Below are 20,760 nucleotides of genomic sequence, written 5' to 3' on the forward strand. Positions count from 1 at the left end.
ATGTCACTGAAATGGCTTGGAAACTAATCTGCAGTCAGAGATATCAGAGCTGCATCAAGGCAGTTGGAAGGGTAACAGGATGATTTACACTGTTAATGTGCTTCTCACTTATTCTGACATCTTTTCTCCTTCTCCTCTCCTCCATCTCCTCTCCTCCTCCTCCCTACATCTCCTCTCCTCCATCTCCTCTCCTTCTCCTCCCTACATCTCCTCTCCTCCTCCTCCCCTACTTCTCCTCCCTACATCTCCTCCATCTCCTCTCCTTCTCCTCCCTACATCTCCTCTCCTCCTCCCTACATCTCCTCTTCTCCTCCCTCCATCTCCTGTCCTCCTCCTCTCGTCCTCCTCCTCTCCATCTCCTCTCCTCCTCCTCTCCTTCTCCTCCCTACATCTCCTCTCCTCCATCTCCTCTCCTTCTCCTCCCTACATCTCCTCTTCTCCTCCCTACATCTTCTCCATCTCCTCTCCTCCATCTCCTCTCCTTCTCCTCCCTACATCTCCTCTCCTCCTCCCTACATCTCCTCTTCTCCATCTCCTCTCCTTCTCCTCTCCATCTCCTGTGCTCCTCCTCTCGTCCTCCTCCTCTCCTTCTCCTCCCTACATCTCCTCTCCTCCATCTCCTCTCCTTCTCCTCCCTACATCTCCTCTCCTCCATCTCCTCTCCTTCTCCTCCCTACATCTCCTCTTCTCCTCCCTACATCTTCTCCATCTCCTCCATCTCCTCTCCTTCTCCTCCCTACATCTCCTCTCCTCCTCCTCTCCATCTCCTGTCCTCCTCCTCTCCTCCTCCTCCTGTCCTCCTCCTCTCCTCCTCCTCCTCCTCCTCCCCTCCTCCTCTCCTCCTCTCCTCCTCCTCCTCTCCATATCCTGTCCTCCTCCTCTCCTCTTCCTCCTCTCCATCTCCTGTCCTCCTCCTCCTCTCCATCTCCTGTCCTCCTCCTCTCCTCCTCCTCCTCTCCATCTCCTGTCCTCCTCCTCTCCTTTCCTCTACAGTTACCTGGCTGACCAGTGCTGGAATGGAGGCTGCATCTACCTGATCATGCTCCGGAGGATCAAGCGCAAAGCCCCTCTCCCTCCATGCAATGGAAACAGCAAAGTCACCAACAGTGGTGTCTCCGCCCACTCCCTGGACGACCTGAGCGGCGTGTCCTCCGAGCCTCCCAGTAGCCCGCCGAAGCAGAACGGCGATGGCAAACGATTGCGAAAATTCGGCGTCATCTCCCGGTCGTTGTTAAATCGTGATAGTACAGACGGTAAGAACGGTAGCTGTGACGATGGCGGCAGGGAGACGCTGGAGAATGGTTACCACGGCTACAGAGGATCCACGGTATCCATGGAGATGGAGGTCACGCCCCCTGAGGGGAGACCAGGAAGGAAGGATGAGAGGCCCATGACTGTCCTGCCCCCTCTAGCGATCCCCCGTAACCTGCTGAACAGTGGAGGGACCGCCACCCTGCCGAACCGCTCCCACAGGGGACTGTCAGAACACAAGACACAGTCATTCAGCAGTGATACCTCCAGTCAGGTAAGACAGACAGTCACTAAGCAGTGATACCTCCAGTCAGGTAAGACAGTCAGTCTCTAAGCAGTGATACCTCCAGTCAGGTAAGACAGTCAGTCTCTAAGCAGTGATACCTCCAGTCAGGTAAGACAGACAGTCACTAAGTAGTGATACCTCCAGTCAGGTAAGACAGACAGTCACTAAGTAGTGATACCTCCAGTCAGGTAAGACAGACATTCATTCAGCAGTGATACCTCCAGTCAGGTAAGACAGAAAGTCTCTAAGCAGTGATACCTCCAGTCAGGTAAGACAGACAGTCACTAAGCAGTGATACCTCCAGTCAGGTAAGACAGACAGTCATTCAGCAGTGATACCTCCAGTCAGGTAAGACAGTCAGTCTCTAAGCAGTGATACCTCCAGTCAGGTAAGACAGACAGTCTCTAAGCAGTGATACCCCCAGTCAGGTAAGACAGACAGTCTCTAAGCAGTGATACCTCCAGTCAGGTAAGACAGACAGTCTCTAAGCAGTGATACCTCCAGTCAGGTAAGACAGACAGTCTCTAAGTAGTGATACCTCCAGTCAGGTAAGACAGTCAGTCTCTAAGCAGTGATACCTCCAGTCAGATAAGACAGACAGTCTCTAAGCAGTGATACCTCCAGTCAGGTAAGACAGACAGTCATTCAGCAGTGATACCTCCAGTCAGGTAAGACAGTCAGTCTCTAAGCAGTGATACCTCCAGTCAGGTAAGACAGACAGTCTCTAAGCAGTGAAGCCCCCAGTCAGGTAAGACAGACAGTCTCTAAGCAGTGATACCTCCAGTCAGATAAGGCAGACAGTCTCTAAGCAGTGATACCTCCAGTCAGGTAAGACAGACAGTCATTCAGCAGTGATACCTCCAGTCAGGTAAGACAGTCAGTCTCTAAGCAGTGATACCTCCAGTCAGGTAAGACAGACAGTCATTCAGCAGTGATACCTCCAGTCAGGTAAGACAGTCAGTCTCTAAGCAGTGATACCTCCAGTCAGGTAAGACAGACAGTCTCTAAGCAGTGAAGCCCCCAGTCAGGTAAGACAGACAGTCTCTAAGCAGTGATACCTCCAGTCAGGTAAGACAGACAGTCTCTAAGCAGTGATACCTCCAGTCAGGTAAGACAGACAGTCTCTAAGCAGTGATACCTCCAGTCAGGTAAGACAGACAGTCACTAAGCAGTGATACCTCCAGTCAGGTAAGACAGACAGTCTCTAAGCAGTGAAACCTCCAGTCAGGTAAGGCAGACAGTCTCTAAGCAGTGAAACCTCCAGTCAGGTAAGACAGACAGTCTCTAAGTAGTGATACCTCCAGTCAGGTAAGACAGTCAGTCTCTAAGCAGTGAAACCTCCAGTCATGTAAGACAGTCAGTCTCTAAGCAGTGAAACCTCCAGTCAGGTAAGACAGACAGTCTCTAAGCAGTGAAACCTCCAGTCAGGTAAGACAGTCAGTCACTAAGCAGTGATACCTCCAGTCAGGTAAGACAGACAGTCTCTAAGCAGTGATACCTCCAGTCAGGTAAGACAGACAGTCACTAAGCAGTGATACCTCCAGTCAGGTAAGACAGACAGTCTCTAAGCAGTGAAACCTCCAGTCAGGTAAGACAGACAGTCTCTAAGCAGTGAAACCTCCAGTCAGGTAAGACAGACAGTCTCTAAGTAGTGAAACCTCCAGTCAGGTAAGACAGTCAGTCTCTAATCAGTGAAACCTCCAGTCAGGTAAGACAGTCAGTCTCTAAGCAGTGAAACCTCCAGTCAGGTAAGACAGACAGTCTCTAAGCAGTGATACCTCCAGTCAGGTAAGACAGACAGTCTCTAAGCAGTGAAACCTCCAGTCAGGTAAGACAGACAGTCTCTAAGCAGTGATACCTCCAGTCAGGTAAGACAGACAGTCTCTAAGCAGTGATACCTCCAGTCAGGTAAGACAGTCAGTCTCTAAGCAGTGAAACCTCCAGTCAGGTAAGACAGTCAGTCTCTAAGTAGTGAAACCTCCAGTCAGGTAAGACAGACAGTCTCTAAGCAGTGAAATCTCCAGTCAGGTAAGACAGTCAGTCTCTAAGCAGTGAAACCTCCAGTCAGGTAAGACAGACAGTCACTAAGCAGTGAAACCTCCAGTCAGGTAAGACAGTCAGTCACTAAGCAGTGATACCTCCAGTCAGGTAAGACAGACAGTCTCTAAGCAGTGATAACTCCAGTCAGGTAAGACAGACAGTCTCTAAGCAGTGAAACCTCCAGTCAGGTAAGACAGACAGTCATTCAGCAGTGATACCTCCAGTCAGGTAAGACAGTCAGTCTCTAAGCAGTGATACCTCCAGTCAGGTAAGACAGACAGTCTCTAAGCAGTGATACCTCCAGTCAGGTAAGACAGACAGTCTCTAAGCAGTGAAACCTCCAGTCAGGTAAGACAGTCAGTCTCTGAGCAGTGATACCTCCAGTCAGGTAAGACAGACAGTCTCTAAGCAGTGAAACCTCCAGTCAGGTAAGACAGACAGTCTCTAAGCAGTGAAACCTCCAGTCAGGTAAGACAGTCAGTCTCTAAGTAGTGAAACCTCCAGTCAGGTAAGACAGACAGTCTCTAAGCAGTGATACCTCCAGTCAGGTAAGACAGACAGTCTCTAAGCAGTGAAACCTCCAGTCAGGTAAGACAGACAGTCACTAAGCAGTGAAACCTCCAGTCAGGTAAGACAGTCAGTCTCTAAGTAGTGAAACCTCCAGTCAGGTAAGACAGACAGTCTCTAAGCAGTGAAACCTCCAGTCAGGTAAGACATACAGTCTCTAAGTAGTGAAACCTCCAGTCAGGTAAGACAGACAGTCTCTAAGTAGTGAAACCTCCAGTCAGGTAAGACAGACAGTCTCTAAGTAGTGATACCTCCAGTCAGGTAAGACAGACAGTCACTAAGTAGTGAAACCTCCAGTCAGGTAAGACAGACAGTCTCTAAGCAGTGATACCTCCAGTCAGGTAAGACAGTCAGTCTCTAAGCAGTGAAACCTCCAGTCAGGTAAGACAGACAGTCTCTAAGTAGTGAAACCTCCAGTCAGGTAAGACAGACAGTCTCTAAGTAGTGAAACCTCCAGTCAGGTAAGACAGACAGTCTCTAAGTAGTGATACCTCCAGTCAGGTAAGACAGACAGTCACTAAGCAGTGATACCTCCAGTCAGGTAAGACAGACAGTCTCTAAGCAGTGATACCTCCAGTCAGGTAAGACAGACAGTCTCTAAGCAGTGATACCTCCAGTCAGGTAAGACAGTCAGTCTCTAAGCAGTGATACCTCCAGTCAGGTAAGACAGACAGTCTCTAAGTAGTGAAACCTCCAGTCAGGTAAGACAGACAGTCTCTAAGCAGTGATACCTCCAGTCAGGTAAGACAGACAGTCTCTAAGCAGTGATACCTCCAGTCAGGTAAGACAGACAGTCTCTAAGCAGTGATACCTCCAGTCAGGTAAGACAGACAGTCTCTAAGCAGTGATACCTCCAGTCAGGTAAGACAGACAGTCTCTAAGCAGTGATACCTCCAGTCAGGTTAGACAGATCACTCCATGGGTCCAACACATTGGTCAAATGGAGCTGCTTGATTTAGTCTACTTGGTACAATGGAACCATTGGAATCAGCTAATTAAGTGCAAAGTATTTGACCTCTACTGCGCCTTGGGAAAGTATTCAGACCCCTTGACTTTTTCCACATTTTATTACGTTACAGCCTTTTTCTAAAATTGATTAAATAGTTTCCCCCCCGCATAAATCTACACACAATACACCATAATGACAAAGCAAAAAATTACAAATGTATTAAAAATAAAAATCTGAAATATCACATTTACATAAGTTTTCAGACCCTTTACTCAGAACTTTGTTAAAGCACCTTTGGCAGCGATTACAGCCTTGAGTCTTCTTGGGTATGACGCTACAAGCTTGGCACACCTGTATTAGGAGAGTTTCTCCCATTCTTCCATCTGGCCACTCTTCCATAAAGACCTGTTTGGTGGAGTGCTGCAGAGATGGTTGTCCTTCTGTAAGGTTCTCCCATCTCCACAGAAAAACTCTGGAGCTCTGTCAAAGTGAACATCAGGTTTTTGGTCACCTCCCTGACCAAGACCCTTCTCACCCGATTGCTCAGTTTGGCCGGGCGTCCAACTCTAGGAAGAGTCTTGGTGGTCCCAAACCTCTTTCATTAAGAATAATGGAGTCCACCGTGTTCTTGGGGACTTTCAATGCTGCAGAAATTATTTGGTAGCGTTCCGCAGATCTGTGCCTCGACACAATGCTGTCTTGGAGCTCTACGGACAATTTCTTCGACCTAAGGGCTTGGTTTTTGCTCTGCCATGCACTGTCAACTGTGGGACCTTGTATAGGCAGGTGTGTGCCTTTCCAAATCATGTCCAATCAATTGAATTTACCACAGGTGGACTCCAATCAAGTTGTAGATACATCTCAAGGATGATCAATGGAAACAGGATGCACCTGAGCTCAATTTTGAATCTCATAGCAAAGCATCTGAATTTCTGTTTTTATTTTTTATGCATTTGCAACAACAAAATGTAAAGCTGTTTTCACTTTGTCATTATGGGGTATTGTGATGTCATTATGGGGTATTGTGTGTAGATTATTTTTTATTTAATATTTAATCCATTTTAGAAAAAGGCTGTAACATGACAAAATGTGGAAAGGGGTCTGAATACTTTCCGAAGGCACTGTATGTATTTGACCCCTATAATTTTGACCCAGGTCTAGGAAATTACAGATATGGCCATGAACTTGTGGCGCCAACTTCGTCTTCTTATAACTTCTGTGAATTTATTTTGACCGGGTCAGAGACTACAAATCCACTTTCCAGCTTCAGAGACTACAAATCCACTGTCCAGCTTCAGAGACTACAAATCCACTGTCCAGCTTCAGCTCATATTTATTGAATTCTCTCTGTGTGCCTTTGTAACTTGGTCTATGGTCAAAGGAACAAAACAAAATGACAAGTCTCTCTTTACAACATCAGACTTAAAGCATAAAGAAAGCGGTCGGTTCTCTTCATGAAGAAGAATCTGTAGTTTGAGCTGTGTGGCCGTGTCCATATGGTTCTGATGAAACTGAGAGAACCACTAATCTCTGCTCTGTGCTAATCAGTCCTACCAGACCTTAGAGCCCAGAGCTCCCGAGCTATGTTTATCAGACCAGACCATTCAGTGGGTTCAGAATTACCCAGTTGTATCACAAGTGGCACCCTTTTCCCTTTATTGGACACTACTTTTGACCTATAAGAATAGGATGTCATTTGGGAGACATAACCAATATGGATCCAGCCCATGTGTCGGTGGTTAGCCAATCAGAAACGGTCCGTGCTATCCGGGATCCTTGAGACGTCGCTACACCCATTGAAGTTGACCTTTTAAATGCTTAAGGTAATGGTTAAGGTTATTGTTAAGTTTAGACGTCCAAAGGTTCCCGCATATAAATAAACCAATCAGAAGGGCATGTGATGTCATACAGTACCAGGCAAAAGTTTGGACACACCTACTAATTCATCATTTATCTTTATTTGTACTATTTTCTACATTGTAGAGTAATAGTGAAGACATCAAAACTATGAATTAACACATATGGAATAATGTAGTAACCAAACAAGTGTTTAACAAATCAAAATATATTTTATATTTGAGATTCTTCAAAGTAGCCACCCTTTGCCTTGATGACAGCTTTGAACACTCTTGGCATTCTCTCAACCAGCTTCACCTGGAATGCTTTTCCAACAGTCTTGAAGGAGGTACCACATATGCTGAGCACTTGTTGGCTGCTTTTCCTTCACTCTGCATTCCAACTCATCCCAAACCATCTCAATTGGGTTGAGGTCGGGTGATTGTGGAGGCCAGGTCATCTGATGCAGCACGCCATCTCTCTCCTTCTTGGTCAAATAGCCCTTACACAGCCTGGAGGTGTGTTGGGTCATTGTCCTGTTGAAAAACAAATGATAGTCCCACTAAGCGCAAACCAGATGGGATGGCGTATCGCTGCAGAATGCTGTGGTAGTCATGCTGGTTAAGTGTGCCTTGAATTCTAAACAAATCACAGACTGTGTCACCAGCAAAGCACCCCCACATCATCATACCACCTCCTCCGTGCTTCACGGTGGGAAATACACATGCAGAGATCATCCGTTCACCTAGTCTGCGTCTCACAAAGACACGGCAGTTGGAACCAAAAATTTCAAATTTGGACTCATCAGACCAAAGGACAGATTTCTACCGGTCTAATTACCATTGCTCGTGTTTCTTGGCCCAACCAAGTCTCTTCTTCTTATCGGTGTCCTTTAGTAGTGGTTTCTTTGGAGCAATTCGACCATGAAGGCCTGATTCACGCAATCTCCTCTGAACAGTTGATGTTGAGATGTGTCTGTTACTTGAAGTCTGTGAAGCATTTATTTGGGCTGCAATATCTGAGGCTGGTAACTCTAATGAACTTATCCTCTGCAGCAGAGGTAACTCTGGGTCTTCCTTTCCTGTGGCGGTCCTCGTGAGTCAGTTTCATCATAGCGCTTGATGGTTTTTGCGACGGCACTTTTCCGTATTGACTGACCTTCATGTCTTAAAGTAATGATGGACTGTCGTTTCTCTTTGCTTATTTGAGCTGTTCTTGCCATAATATGGACTTGGTCTTTTACCAAATTGGGCTGGTGGCGGGTATTTTAATTCCACGTCACTAAGACACGTGATTCCCAATTTCCATCAACACGTCTCCAACGCCATTAGGGACAATAAAGACCACTGTTATTCTACCCACAAACAAGCATACAAAGCCTTCCCTAGTCCGCCATTCGGCAAATCAGATCATAACTCCGTACTCCTGCTTCCTGTTTACAAGCGGAAACGCAAACAGGAAGTACCCGTGATTTAATCCGTTGAGAAATGGTCACCAGAGTCAGAGGGTATGCTTCAGGACTGCTAAACGTGCGCTGATTCGAATGTGTTTCCAGACTCCACCCATAACATTGACGAGGTAACCACCTTAGAAAATGCATCAGCGACGTTGTGCCCTCAGTGAAGGTTCACTGCTTCCCAAATCAAAAGCCCTGGATTAACACAGAGGTTGGTGTTAAACTAAAGGACAGAACTACCACACACAGAGCTATCGTAGACAACCCTGATGTTACCACACACAGAGCTATCCCAGACAACCCTGATGCTACCACACACAGAGCTATCCCAGACAACCCTGATGCTACCACACACAGAGCTATCATAGACAACCCTGATGCTACCACACACAGAGCTATCGTAGACAACCCTGATGCTACCACACACAGAGCTATCCCAGACAACCCTGATGCTACCACACACAGAGCTATCACAGACAACCCTGATGCTACCACACACAGAGCTATCACAGACAACCCTGATGCTACCACACACAGAGCTATCCCAGACAACCCTGATGCTACCACACACAGAGCTATCACAGACAACCCTGATGCTACCACACACAGAGCTATCATAGACAACCCTGATGCTACCACACACAGAGCTATCGTAGACAACCCTGATGCTACCACACACAGAGCTATCACAGACAACCCTGATGCTACCACACACAGAGCTATCACAGACAACCCTGATGCTACCACACACAGAGCTATCCCAGACAACCCTGATTCTACCACACACAGAGCTATCGTAGACAACCCTGATGCTACCACACACAGAGCTACCACAGACAACCCTGATGCTACCACACACAGAGCTATCGTAGACAACCCTGATGCTACCACACACAGAGCTATCCCAGACAACCCTGATGCTACCTCACACAGAGCTATCGTAGACAACGCTGATGCTACCTCACACAGAGCTATCGTAGACAACGCTGATGCTACCACACACAGAGCTATCCCAGACAACCCTGATGCTACCTCACACAGAGCTATCCCAGACAACCCTGATGCTACCACACACAGAGCTATCCCAGACAACCCTGATGCTACCACACACAGAGCTATCCCAGACAACCCTGATGCTACCTCACACAGAGCTATCCCAGACAACCCTGATGCTACAGACGAGGACAGCAAGTACAAGAAGTCCTGCTATGACCTCAGCAGAGTCTCAAACAAGAAAAAGGACAATATAGGAATAATGTGGGATCATATGACACAGGCTCTGACGCCCACCACATGTGGCAGGGGGTTACAGTCCATGACGGATTACAGAGGAAGACCCAACCGTGATCTGCCCAACGACGCCTCTCTACCATACCAACTCAATGCATTTTATGTACGCTTTTAACACCAGCAACATCGTGCTGGGTGTGAGGGGTCGTCACCGACCCAGAGGATTGGGTGATCTCGCTCTCCGAGGCCGACGTGAGAAAGGTCTTTAATCAGTTCAAAAACCGCAAGGCCGCGGTAGGGCGCGTTCTCAGAGGATACGAAGAACAGCTGGCAGGCGTATTCGCTGTAATGTTCAACCTCTCCTTGTCCCAGTCTGTAATCCCCATGTTTTAAGATGACCACAATCATCCCTGTTCCTATGAACTCTAAGGCTTCATGTCACAATGACTACCGCCCTGTAGCACTCACATCTGTAATCATGAAGTGCTTTGAGAGGCTGGTTATGGCACACATTAACTCCACCATCCCAGCCACTCTGGACCCATTCCAATTTACATAGTGCCCCAACAGATCAATAGATTACACAATCTCAGTTGCTCTCCACACTGCCCTTATCCACCTAGATAAGAGGACTACCTATGTGAGAATGCTGTTTATTGACTACAGCTCAGCATTCAACACCATTGGCCCCTCCAAGCTTATCACTAAGCTTAGGACGCTGGGTCTGAACACCTCCCTCTCCAACTGGATCCTGGACTTCCTGACGGGCCGACCCCAGATGGTAAGGGTAGGCAATATCACCTCTGCCACGCTGACCCTCAACACAGGGGTCCCACAGGGGTGTGTGCTTAGTCCCTTCCTGTACTCCCTGTTCACCCACAACAGTGTGGCCACACACGACTCCAACACCATCATCAAGTTTGCTGACGACACGACGGTGGTAAGCCTGATCACCGGCGACGATGAGTCAGTTTACAGGTAGGAGGTCAGTGAACTGACAGTGTGGTACCAGAACAACAACCTCTCCCTCAACATCAGTAAGACCAAGGAGTTGATCATGGACTACAGGAAACGGGGAGGTTAGCACGCCCCCATTCACATCGACGGGGCTGCAGTGGGCTGCAGGTCGAGAGCTTCAAGTTCCTCAATGTCCAAACACAGCTACAGCTCCTCTTCCTCCTCAGGAGATTGAAAAAGTTTGGCAATGAGCCCTCAAATACTGAAAAGGTTCTACAGCTGTACCGTTGAGCGCATTTTGACAGGCTGCATCACTGCCTGGTATGGCGTTCTGTCTCCTACAGATGAATGTACTTTGGTGCGAAAAGTGCAAATCAATCCCAGAACAACAGCAAAGAACCCTGTGAAGATGCTGGAGGAAACAGGTACAAAATTATCTGTATCCACAGTAAAACGAGCCCTATATCGACTTAACATGAGAGGCCGCTCAGCAAGGAAGAAGCAACTGCTCCAAAACCGCCATAAAAAAGCCAGACTACGGTTTGCAACTGCACATGGAGACAAAGATCGTACTTTTTTGGAGAAATGTCATCTGATGAAACAAAAATAGAACTGTTTGGCTATAATGACCATCGTTATGTTTGGAGGAAAAATGGGGAGACTTGCAAGCCGAAGAACACCAACCCAACCGTGAAGCACGGGGATGGCAACGTCATGTTGTGGGGGTGCTTTGCTGCTGGAGGGACTGGTGCACTTCACAAAATAGATGGCATCATGAGGCAGGAAAATTATGTGGATAAATTGAAGCGACATTTCAAGACATCAGTCAAGAAGTTGAAGCTTGGTTGCAAATGGGTCTTCCAAATGGACAATGACCCCAAGCATACTTCCAAAGTCAAGGTATTGGAGTGGCCGCCACAAAGCCCTGACCTCAATTCTAAAGAAAATTTGTGGGCATAACTGAAAAAGTGTGTGCGAGCAAGGAGGCCTACAAACCTGACTCAGTTACACCAGCTCTGTCAGGAGGAATGGGCCAAAATTCCCCCAACTTATTGTGGGAAGCTTGTGGAAGGCTACCTGAAACGTTTGACCCAAGTTAAACAGTTTAAAGGCAAATCTACTAAATACTAATTGAGTGTATGTAAACTTCTGACCCACTGGGAATGTGATGAAATAATTAAAAGCTGAAATATATCATTCTCTCTACTATTATTCTGACATTTCACATTCTTAAAATAAAGTGGTGATTCTAACTGAGATAAGACAGGGAATTTTTACTAGAATTAAATGTCAGGAATTGTGAAAAACTGAGTTTAAATGTATTTGGTTAAGGTTTATGTAAACTTCAGACTTCATATCTACCTCCATATCCATATCCATATCTACGACCCTGTATATAGTATGGTATTAACTGACCCTGTATATAGTATGGTATTAACTGACCCTGTATATAATATGGTATTAACTAATCCTGTATATAGTATGGTATTAACTGACCCTGTATATAGTATGGTATTGACTGACCCTGTATATAGTATGGTATTAACTGACCCTGTATATAGTCTGGTATTGAACTGACTCTGTATATAGTATGGTATTAACCTAACCCTGTATATAGTATGGTATTACCTGACCCTGTATATAGTATGGTATTAACTGACCCTGTATATAGTCTGGTATTGAACTGATTCTGTATATAGTCTGGTATTAACCTGACCCTGTACATAGTATGGTATTAACTGACCCTGTACATAGTATGGTATTAACCTGACCCTGTATATAGTATGGTATTAACCTGACCCTGTACATAGTATGGTATTAACTGACCCTGTATATAGTATGGTATTAACTGACCCTGTATATAGTATGGTATTAACTGACCCTGTATATAGTATGGTATTAACTGACCCTGTATATAGTATGGTATTAACTGACCCTGTATATAGTATGGTATTAACTGACCCTGTATATAGTATGGTATTAACTGACCCTGTATATAGTATGGTATTAACTGACCCTGTATATAGTATGGTATTAACTGACCCTGTATATAGTATGGTATTAACTGACCCTGTATATAGTATGGTATTAACCTGACCCTGTACATAGTATGGTATTAACTGACCCTGTATATAGTATGGTATTAACCTGACCCTGTACATAGTATGGTATTAACCTGACCCTGTACATAGTATGGTATTAACCTGACCCTGTACATAGTATGGTATTAACCTGACCCTGTATATAGTCTGGTATTAACCTGACCCTGTATATAGTCTGGTATTAACCTGACCCTGTATATAGTATGGTATTAACCTGACCCTGTACATAGTATGGTATTAACCTGACCCTGTACATAGTATGGTATTAACTGACCCTGTATATAGTATGGTATTAACTGACCCTGTATATAGTATGGTATTAACCTGACCCTGTATATAGTATATGATATTAACCGACCCTGTATATAGTATGGTATTAACTGACCCTGTATATAGTATGGTATTAACTGACACTGTATACAGTATGGTATTGAACTGACTCTGTATATAGTATGGTATTAACTGACCCTGTATATAGTATGGTATTAACTGACCCTGTATATAGTATGGTATTAACTGACCCTGTATATAGTATGGTATTAACTGACCCTGACCCTGTATATAGTATGTTATTAACTGACCCTGTATATAGTATGGTATTAACTGACACTGTGTATAGTATGGTGTTAACTGACCCTGTATATAGTATGCTATTGAACTGACCCTGTATATAGTATGGTATTAACTGACCCTGTATATAGTATGGTGTTAACTGACCCTGTATATAGTATGGTATTAACTGACCCTGTATATAGTATGGTATTAACTGACCCTGTATATAGTATGGTATTAACCTGACCCTGTATATAGTATGGTATTAACTGACCCTGTATATAGTATGGTATTAACTGACCCTGTATATAGTATGGTATTAACTGACCCTGTATATAGTATGGTATTAACTGACCCTGTATATAGTATGGTATTAACCTGACCCTGTATATAGTATGGTATTAACTGACCCTGTATATAGTATGGTATTAACTGACCCTGTATATAGTATGGTATATAACTGACCCTGTATATAGTATGGTATTAACTGACCCTGTATATAGTATGGTATTAACCTGACCCTGTATATAGTATGGTATTGAACTGACTCTGTATATAGTATGGTATTACCTGACTCTGTATATAGTATGGTATTACCTGACCCTGTATATAGTATGGTATTGCCGACACAACACTGCCTCAACAGCAGTTAATAAGGATTGATACGGCGCATTAGAATGTTGATGTGGCGCGGGAGTGAATGTTGATGTGGCGCGGGAGTGAATGTTGATGTGGCGCGGGAGTGAATGTTGATGTGGCGCGGGAGTACGTTGAATGTCAGAGCGCTCTACAAGTGACGACTTGGCGACTCTGCGCTACACTCCCGTAGGGTATAAATCAGCATTTAGCCAATCAGAAGGGGGTTAGGCTGCATTGAGGCCCTGACAGGCCTGACTAGTTTAGAGATTGAAGACAAGGCTGGGTCACTTCCAGACATCAATGAGACCAAACTGAGGAGACAAACAGTAGTAGTGAATGACGTGAGACATTCTGTTGTTCACAGAGTCCCGTCTTCCTTCTGAATGGGGATGACATTAGCTGCATGTTGAGGTAGCTTTTTCTTCAGAAATACTGTAATCCTGCCAACAAACTCTCCCGTGTACACCCATGAGTCATCCACAGTGACTAACCTCACCACAGAACCACAGAGAAAGTGGATCAATGCTAAGCAAATACACACAACAGCACGCTACTGTTAAATCTAACTACTGTTAACTCTGACTGCTGTTAACTCTGACTACTGTTAACTCTGACTACTGTTAACTCTAACTACTGTTAACTCTCACTGCTGTTAACTCTAACCCTAACTACTGTTAACTCTGACTGCTGTTAACTCTGACTACTGTTAACTCTAACCCTAACTACTGTTAACTCTGACTGCTGTTAACTCTGACTACTGTTAACTCTGACTACTGTTAACTCTAACTACTGTTAACTCTCACTGCTGTTAACTCTAACCCTAACTACTGTTAACTCTGACTGCTGTTAACTCTCACTGCTGTTAACTCTAACCCTAACTACTGTCAACTCTGACTGCTGTTAACTCGAACTACTGTTATGGTTTATACTGTAAAGCTCCTACAGATGCTGAACACAATATTCATGCATTGGATGATTCAACATGCAGTTATTAAAAAATACTACAGTTTACTATAGCATGCAAGAGTACTTACTAGAGAATTCTGTAGTATACTGTAGTATACTTTTGAATACTATACTACACACTATAGTGTCTCTCGATCATGTGTAGTACATTAGTATAGAATGTTGTAGTATACTGTAGAGTACTATAGTAAATACTACCGTATTATCCACAAAGAAACACTGTAGTAAATACTACAAAAATATCCCCCAAAACACTGCAGTCCGCAAATACACTACATTTTTTAAAACTAAAGTAAATACTACAGTAATGTCCGCAAAAACACTACACTTTTTGTAACTATAGTAAATACTACAGTAATGTCCGCAAAAACACAAAAAAAATGTGTAAATATAGTAAATAGTACAGTAATGTCCGCAAAAACACTACACTTTAAAAAAAACTATAGTAAAACAGTATTTAATTTGCATACACCCTGCCCATTCCCCTCCCCCATATAGAAATTGGTACCACCCGTAAGTGAGAAACCTACATGCCAAATATAGACCATACGTTATGTTCCACACAGGTTATAGAAAAGAGCATAAGGTCTGTATGTTCATAACCTGCAGGTTTATGGAAAATTTACTTTATTTTTGTATTTCTCCAGTGGGTTTCCTGAAGGAGAAAACCTCTACTTCTACGTCTATACTACAGTTTTCTTTTACCACAGTATTTATACTATATACTATAGTTCACTGTAAATTCAGTAAACTACAGTAAAGTCTCCCAAAAAATACTACAGTAAACACTATAATATTCCCACCATAGTACACACTATAGTATATGTTCATGTGGGATACACCCGAAAGCCTTGTATACAAGATAATAGTGTTTCTGCTTGATCCAGCCTGTCTTGTGTTCTATAAGACTGTCTGAGGAGTTCAAGGGGAGCTGGGAAGTGTGTTAAAAAAGAAAAGTAATACAGCGTGGGAACTCGCAGAGATGTGACTGACTGTGACATCTCAGAGGGCCGTGTTGAATGGCACTGCGGCTCCGCCCAGTCAGATGGTCTGTTGGTTTTGGTCTTTGTCTCTACAAAATTATTAAGAGAATTGCACACTCTGTGTCTCCTTCTTGTTGCTACGTTTCAGGCTGACGAGCTTTCATCAGGGTGAGTTGTTCTGTCTCTCTCACGGTCAGCTCAATACCATAACATGACTAATGGCTGTAGTTGGGGTCAGGCTCTTCCACCGTTGGTCTAAAAGCCAGTCAGGACTAGGAGAGGACTTGCCGTTTTGATGTTGTTTGAATTAAAGTGTGGGGTTCAACAGCTAGTACTAAAAGAGAGAGGCGAGGACTAACCGTTGGGTTAGGGTTGGGAGAGGAGAGGACTAACCGTTGGGTTAGGGTTGGTAGAGGAGAGGACTAACCGTTGGGTTAGGGTTGGTAGAGGACTAACCGTTGGGTTAGGGTTGGGAGAGGAGAGGACTAACCGTTGGGTTAGGGTTGGGAGAGGAGAGGACTAACCGTTGGGTTAGGGTTGGGAGAGGAGAGGACTAACCGTTGGGTTAGGGTTGGTAGAGGACTAACCGTTGGGTTAGGGTTGGTAGAGGACTAACCGTTGGGTTAGGGTTGGTAGAGGACTAACCGTTGGGTTAGGGTTGGTAGAGGACTAACCGTTGGGTTGGGTTAGGGTTGGGAGAGGAGAGGACTAACCGTTGGGTTAGGGTTGGGAGAGGAGAGGACTAACTGTTGGGTTAGTGTTGGGAGAGGAGAGGACTAACCGTTGGGTTAGGGTTGGTAGAGGACTAACCGTTGGGTTAGGGTTGGTAGAGGACTAACCGTTGGGTTAGGGTTGGTAGAGGACTAACCGTTGGGTTAGGGTTGGGAGAGGAGAGGACTAACCGTTGGGTTAGTGTTGGGAGTGGAGAGGACTAACTGTTGGGTTAGGGTTGGGAGAGGACTAACTGTTGGGTTAGGGTTGGGAGAGGACTAACTGTTGGGTTAGTGTTGGGAGAGGACTAACCGTTGGGTTAGTGTTGGGAGAGGAGAGGACTAACCATTGGGTTAGTGTTGGGAGAGGAGAGGACTAACCGTTGGGTTAGGGTTGGGAGAGGACTAACCGTTGGGTTAGGGTTGGGAGAGGACTAACCGTTGGGTTAGGGTTGGGAGAGGAGAGGACTAACCATTGGGTTAGTGTTGGGAGAGGACTAACCGTTGGGTTAGGGTTGGGAGAGGAGAGGACTAACCGTTGGATAAGGGTTAGGTTGGGAGAGGAGAGGTCTTGCCGTTGGATAAGGGTTAGGGTTGGGAGAGGAGAGGTCTTGCCGTTGGATAAGGGTTAGGGTTGGGAGAGGAGAGGACTTGCCGTTGGATAAGGGTTAGGGTTGGGAGAGGAGAGGACTTGCCGTTGGATAAGGGTTAGGGTTGGGAGAGGAGAGGACTTGCCGTTGGATAAGGGTTAGGGTTGGGAGAGGAGAGGACTAACCGTTGGGTTAGGGTTGGGAGAGGAGAGGACTAACCGTTGGGTTAGGGTTGGGAGAGGAGAGGACTAGCCGTTGGATAAGGGTTAGGTTGGGAGAGGAGAGGACTAGCCGTTGGATAAGGGTTAGGGTTGGGAGAGGAGAGGAGAGGACTTGCCGTTGGATAAGGGTTAGGGTTGGGAGAGTAGAGGACTAGCTGTTAGATAGGGTTAGGGTTGGGAGAGGAGAGGTCTTGCCGTTGGATAAGGGTTAGGGTTGGGAGAGGAGAGGACTTGCCGTTGGATAAGGGTTAGGTTGGGAGAGGAGAGGACTTGCCGTTGGATAAGGGTTAGGTTGGGAGAGGAGAGGACTTGCCGTTGGATAAGGGTTAGGGTTGGGAGGTGAAAGGAAAGCAAAGGACTAGCCCAGACAAGTGTGTCCTTGACTGACTCACTGTCCTCAGGCAGTTCCCTACCCACCTGTCATCACTCACAACACACAACATCTTCAAACAGGATAGGACAGGACAGTGGCTTGGTAATACTCACGCTCTCAGAGTGTCTGTTTGTGTCTTACTCACTACTCACACACTCAGGGTTCTTCTCTTTACTAAACTTTACTAGACTGTTGTTTGTGTTTCTCAGTAAAACAGTAAAAGTGAATCTACAACGGGTTTTAATCTTTCTTAGTGTCCAACAAGCTTTCTCTGCCCTTAACTTTGTTCTGAACATCTCCAAAACAAAGGTCATGTGGTTTGGTAAGAAGAATGTCCCTCTTCCCACTGGTGTGATTACTACCTCTGAGGGTTTTGAACTTGAGGTAGTCACATCATACAAGTACTTGGGAGTATGGCTAGACGGTACACTGTCCTTCTCTCAGCACATATCAAAGCTGCAGGCTAAAGTTAAATCTAGACTTGGTTTCCTTTATCGTAATCGCTCCTCCTTCACCCCAGCTGCCAAACTAACCCTGATTCAGATGACCATCCTACCCATGCTAGATTACGGAGATGTTATTTATAGATCGGCAGGTAAGGGTGCTCTCGAGCGGCTAGATGTTCTTTACCATTCGGCCATCAGATTTGCCACCAATGCTCCTTACAGGACACATCACTGCACTCTATACTCCTCTGAAAACTGGTCATCTCTGTATACTGTACCCGTCACAAGACCCCCTGGTTGATGCTTATTTATAAAAACCCTCTTCGGCCTCACATATCTGAGATACCATCCTCTACATACAACACCCGTTCTGCCAGTCACATTGACGGTTAAATGGCAAACATTAATAAGAACACCTTCCTAATAATGAGTTGCACCCCCCCCCCTTCCCCCCTTCGCCCCCCTTTTCCCCTCAGAACAGCCTCAATTCATCAGGGCATGGGACTCTACAAGGTGTTGAAAGCGTTCCACAGGGATGCTGGTCCATGTTGACTCCACAGGGATGCTGGCCCCATGTTGACTCCACAGGGATGCTGGTCCATGTTGACTCCACAGGGATGCTGGCCCCATGTTGACTCCACAGGGATGCTGGTCCATGTTGACTCCACAGGGATGCTGGTCCATGTTGACTCCACAGGGATGCTGGCCCCATGTTGACTCCACAGGGATGCTGGCCCCATGTTGACTCCACAGGGATGCTGGCCCCATGTTGACTCCACAGGGATGCTGGCCCCATGTTGACTCCACAGGGATGCTGGCCCCATGTTGACTCCACAGGGATGCTGAACCATGTTGACTCCACAGGGATGCTGGCCCCATGTTGACTCCACAGGGATGCTGAACCATGTTGACTCCACATGGATGCTGAACCATGTTGACTCCACAGGGATGCTGGCCCCATGTTGACTCCACAGGGATGCTGGCCCATGTTGACTCCACAGGGATGCTGGCCCCATGTTGACTCCACAGGGATGCTGGCCCCATGTTGACTCCACAGGGATGTTGGTCCATGTTGACTCCACAGGGATGCTGGTCCATGTTGACTCCACAGGGATGCTGGCCCCATGTTGACTCCACAGGGATGCTGGCCCCATGTTGACTCCAATGCTTACCACAGTTGTGTCAAGTTGGCTGGATGTCCTTTTGGGTGGTGGACCATTCTTGATTCACACGGGAAACCGTTGAGCGTGAAAAACCCCAGCAGCGTTGCAGTTCAAGAACAAGCCGGTCCGCCTGACACCTACTACCGTACCCCGTTCAAAGGCACCTACTACCATACCCCGTTCAAAGGCACCTACTACCATACCCCGTTCAAAGGCACCTACTACCATACCCCGTTCAAAGGCACCTACAACCATACCCCGTTCAAAGACACCTACTACCATACCCCGTTCAAAGGCACCTACTACCATACCCCGTTCAAAGGCACCTACTACCATACCCCGTTCAAAGGCACCTACTACCATACCCCGTTCAAAGGCACCTACAACCATACCCCGTTCAAAGGCACTTACAACCATACCCCGTTCAAAGACACCTACTACCATACCCCGTTCAAAGGCACCTACTACCATACCCCGTTCAAAGGCACCTTACACCATACCCCGTGCAAAGGCTCCTACTACCATACCCCGTTCAAAGGCACCTTATGCCATACCCCGTTCAAAGGTTCCTACTACCATACCCCGTTCAAAGACACCTACTACCATACCCCGTTCAAAGGCACCTTCTACCATACCCTGTTCAAAGGCACCTTCTACCATACCCTGTTCAAAGGCACCTACTACCATTACCCCGTTCAAAGGCACCTACTACCATACCCCGTTCAAAGGCACCTTATGCCATACCCCGTTCAAAGGCACCTACTACCATACCCCGTTCAAAGGCTCCTACTACCATACCCCGTTCAAAGGCACCTACTACCATACCCCGTTCAAAGGCACCTACTACCATTTTGTCTTGCCCGTTCACCCTCTGAATGACACACATACACAATCCGTGTCTCAATTGTCTCAAGGCTTAAAAAATACTTCTTTAACCTGTCTCCTCTCCTTCATCTACACTGATTTGAAGTGTATTTAACAAGTGACATCAATAAGGGATCATAGCTTTCCCCTGGATTCACCTGGTCAGTCTATGTCATGGAAAGGGCAGGTGTTCCTAATGTTTTGTACACTCAGTGTACACCGACCTGTCATTGTAGCTAATGGTGTGAACTTGGTGTGGTATATTCCAACACATCTCTACCGTAGGGGTAATTCCATGGTAATCACCCCTGGTGCCGTCATTCTGTTACCACACTGTGCATCTGCATTGTTCTTCTAGTACAATTTTCTGTGGAAATTGTTAAGTCTTCCTTGTGTTTAGAGTTTGTTTAATTTAGCAATCATTACGCTTTTTGTTTGGCTTATGTTATCTAATGTGTAAAATCTAATCTAATACTCCCAACGTCTCCAGCAGCACATCTAATCTAACACTCCCAACGTCTCCAGCAGCACATCTAATCTAACACTCCCAACGTCTCCAGCAGCACATCTAATCTAACA

The 20,760-nt window shown here is 45.9% G+C and overlaps 1 protein-coding gene across 4 annotated transcripts in view; it reads left to right on the plus strand.

Moving 5' to 3' along the window:
• LOC139577341 (PDZ domain-containing protein 2-like) overlaps positions 1-20,760 on the plus strand; it is a 174,951-nt gene that overhangs the window by 75,097 nt on the left and 79,094 nt on the right. For 3 of the 4 annotated variants that reach the window (XM_071404382.1, XM_071404383.1, XM_071404384.1), the window contains one exon: positions 994-1,525. In XM_071404382.1, the coding sequence (XP_071260483.1) occupies positions 994-1,525 (532 nt within the window). Of the gene's footprint in view, positions 1-993; positions 1,526-15,821; positions 15,983-20,760 lie in introns of those variants that run through there. The other variant, XM_071404385.1, reaches the window with a different exon arrangement.

The sequence above is a fragment of the Salvelinus alpinus genome, chromosome 5 (assembly GCF_045679555.1).
Source record: "Salvelinus alpinus chromosome 5, SLU_Salpinus.1, whole genome shotgun sequence".
Lineage (NCBI taxonomy): Eukaryota > Metazoa > Chordata > Actinopteri > Salmoniformes > Salmonidae > Salvelinus > Salvelinus alpinus.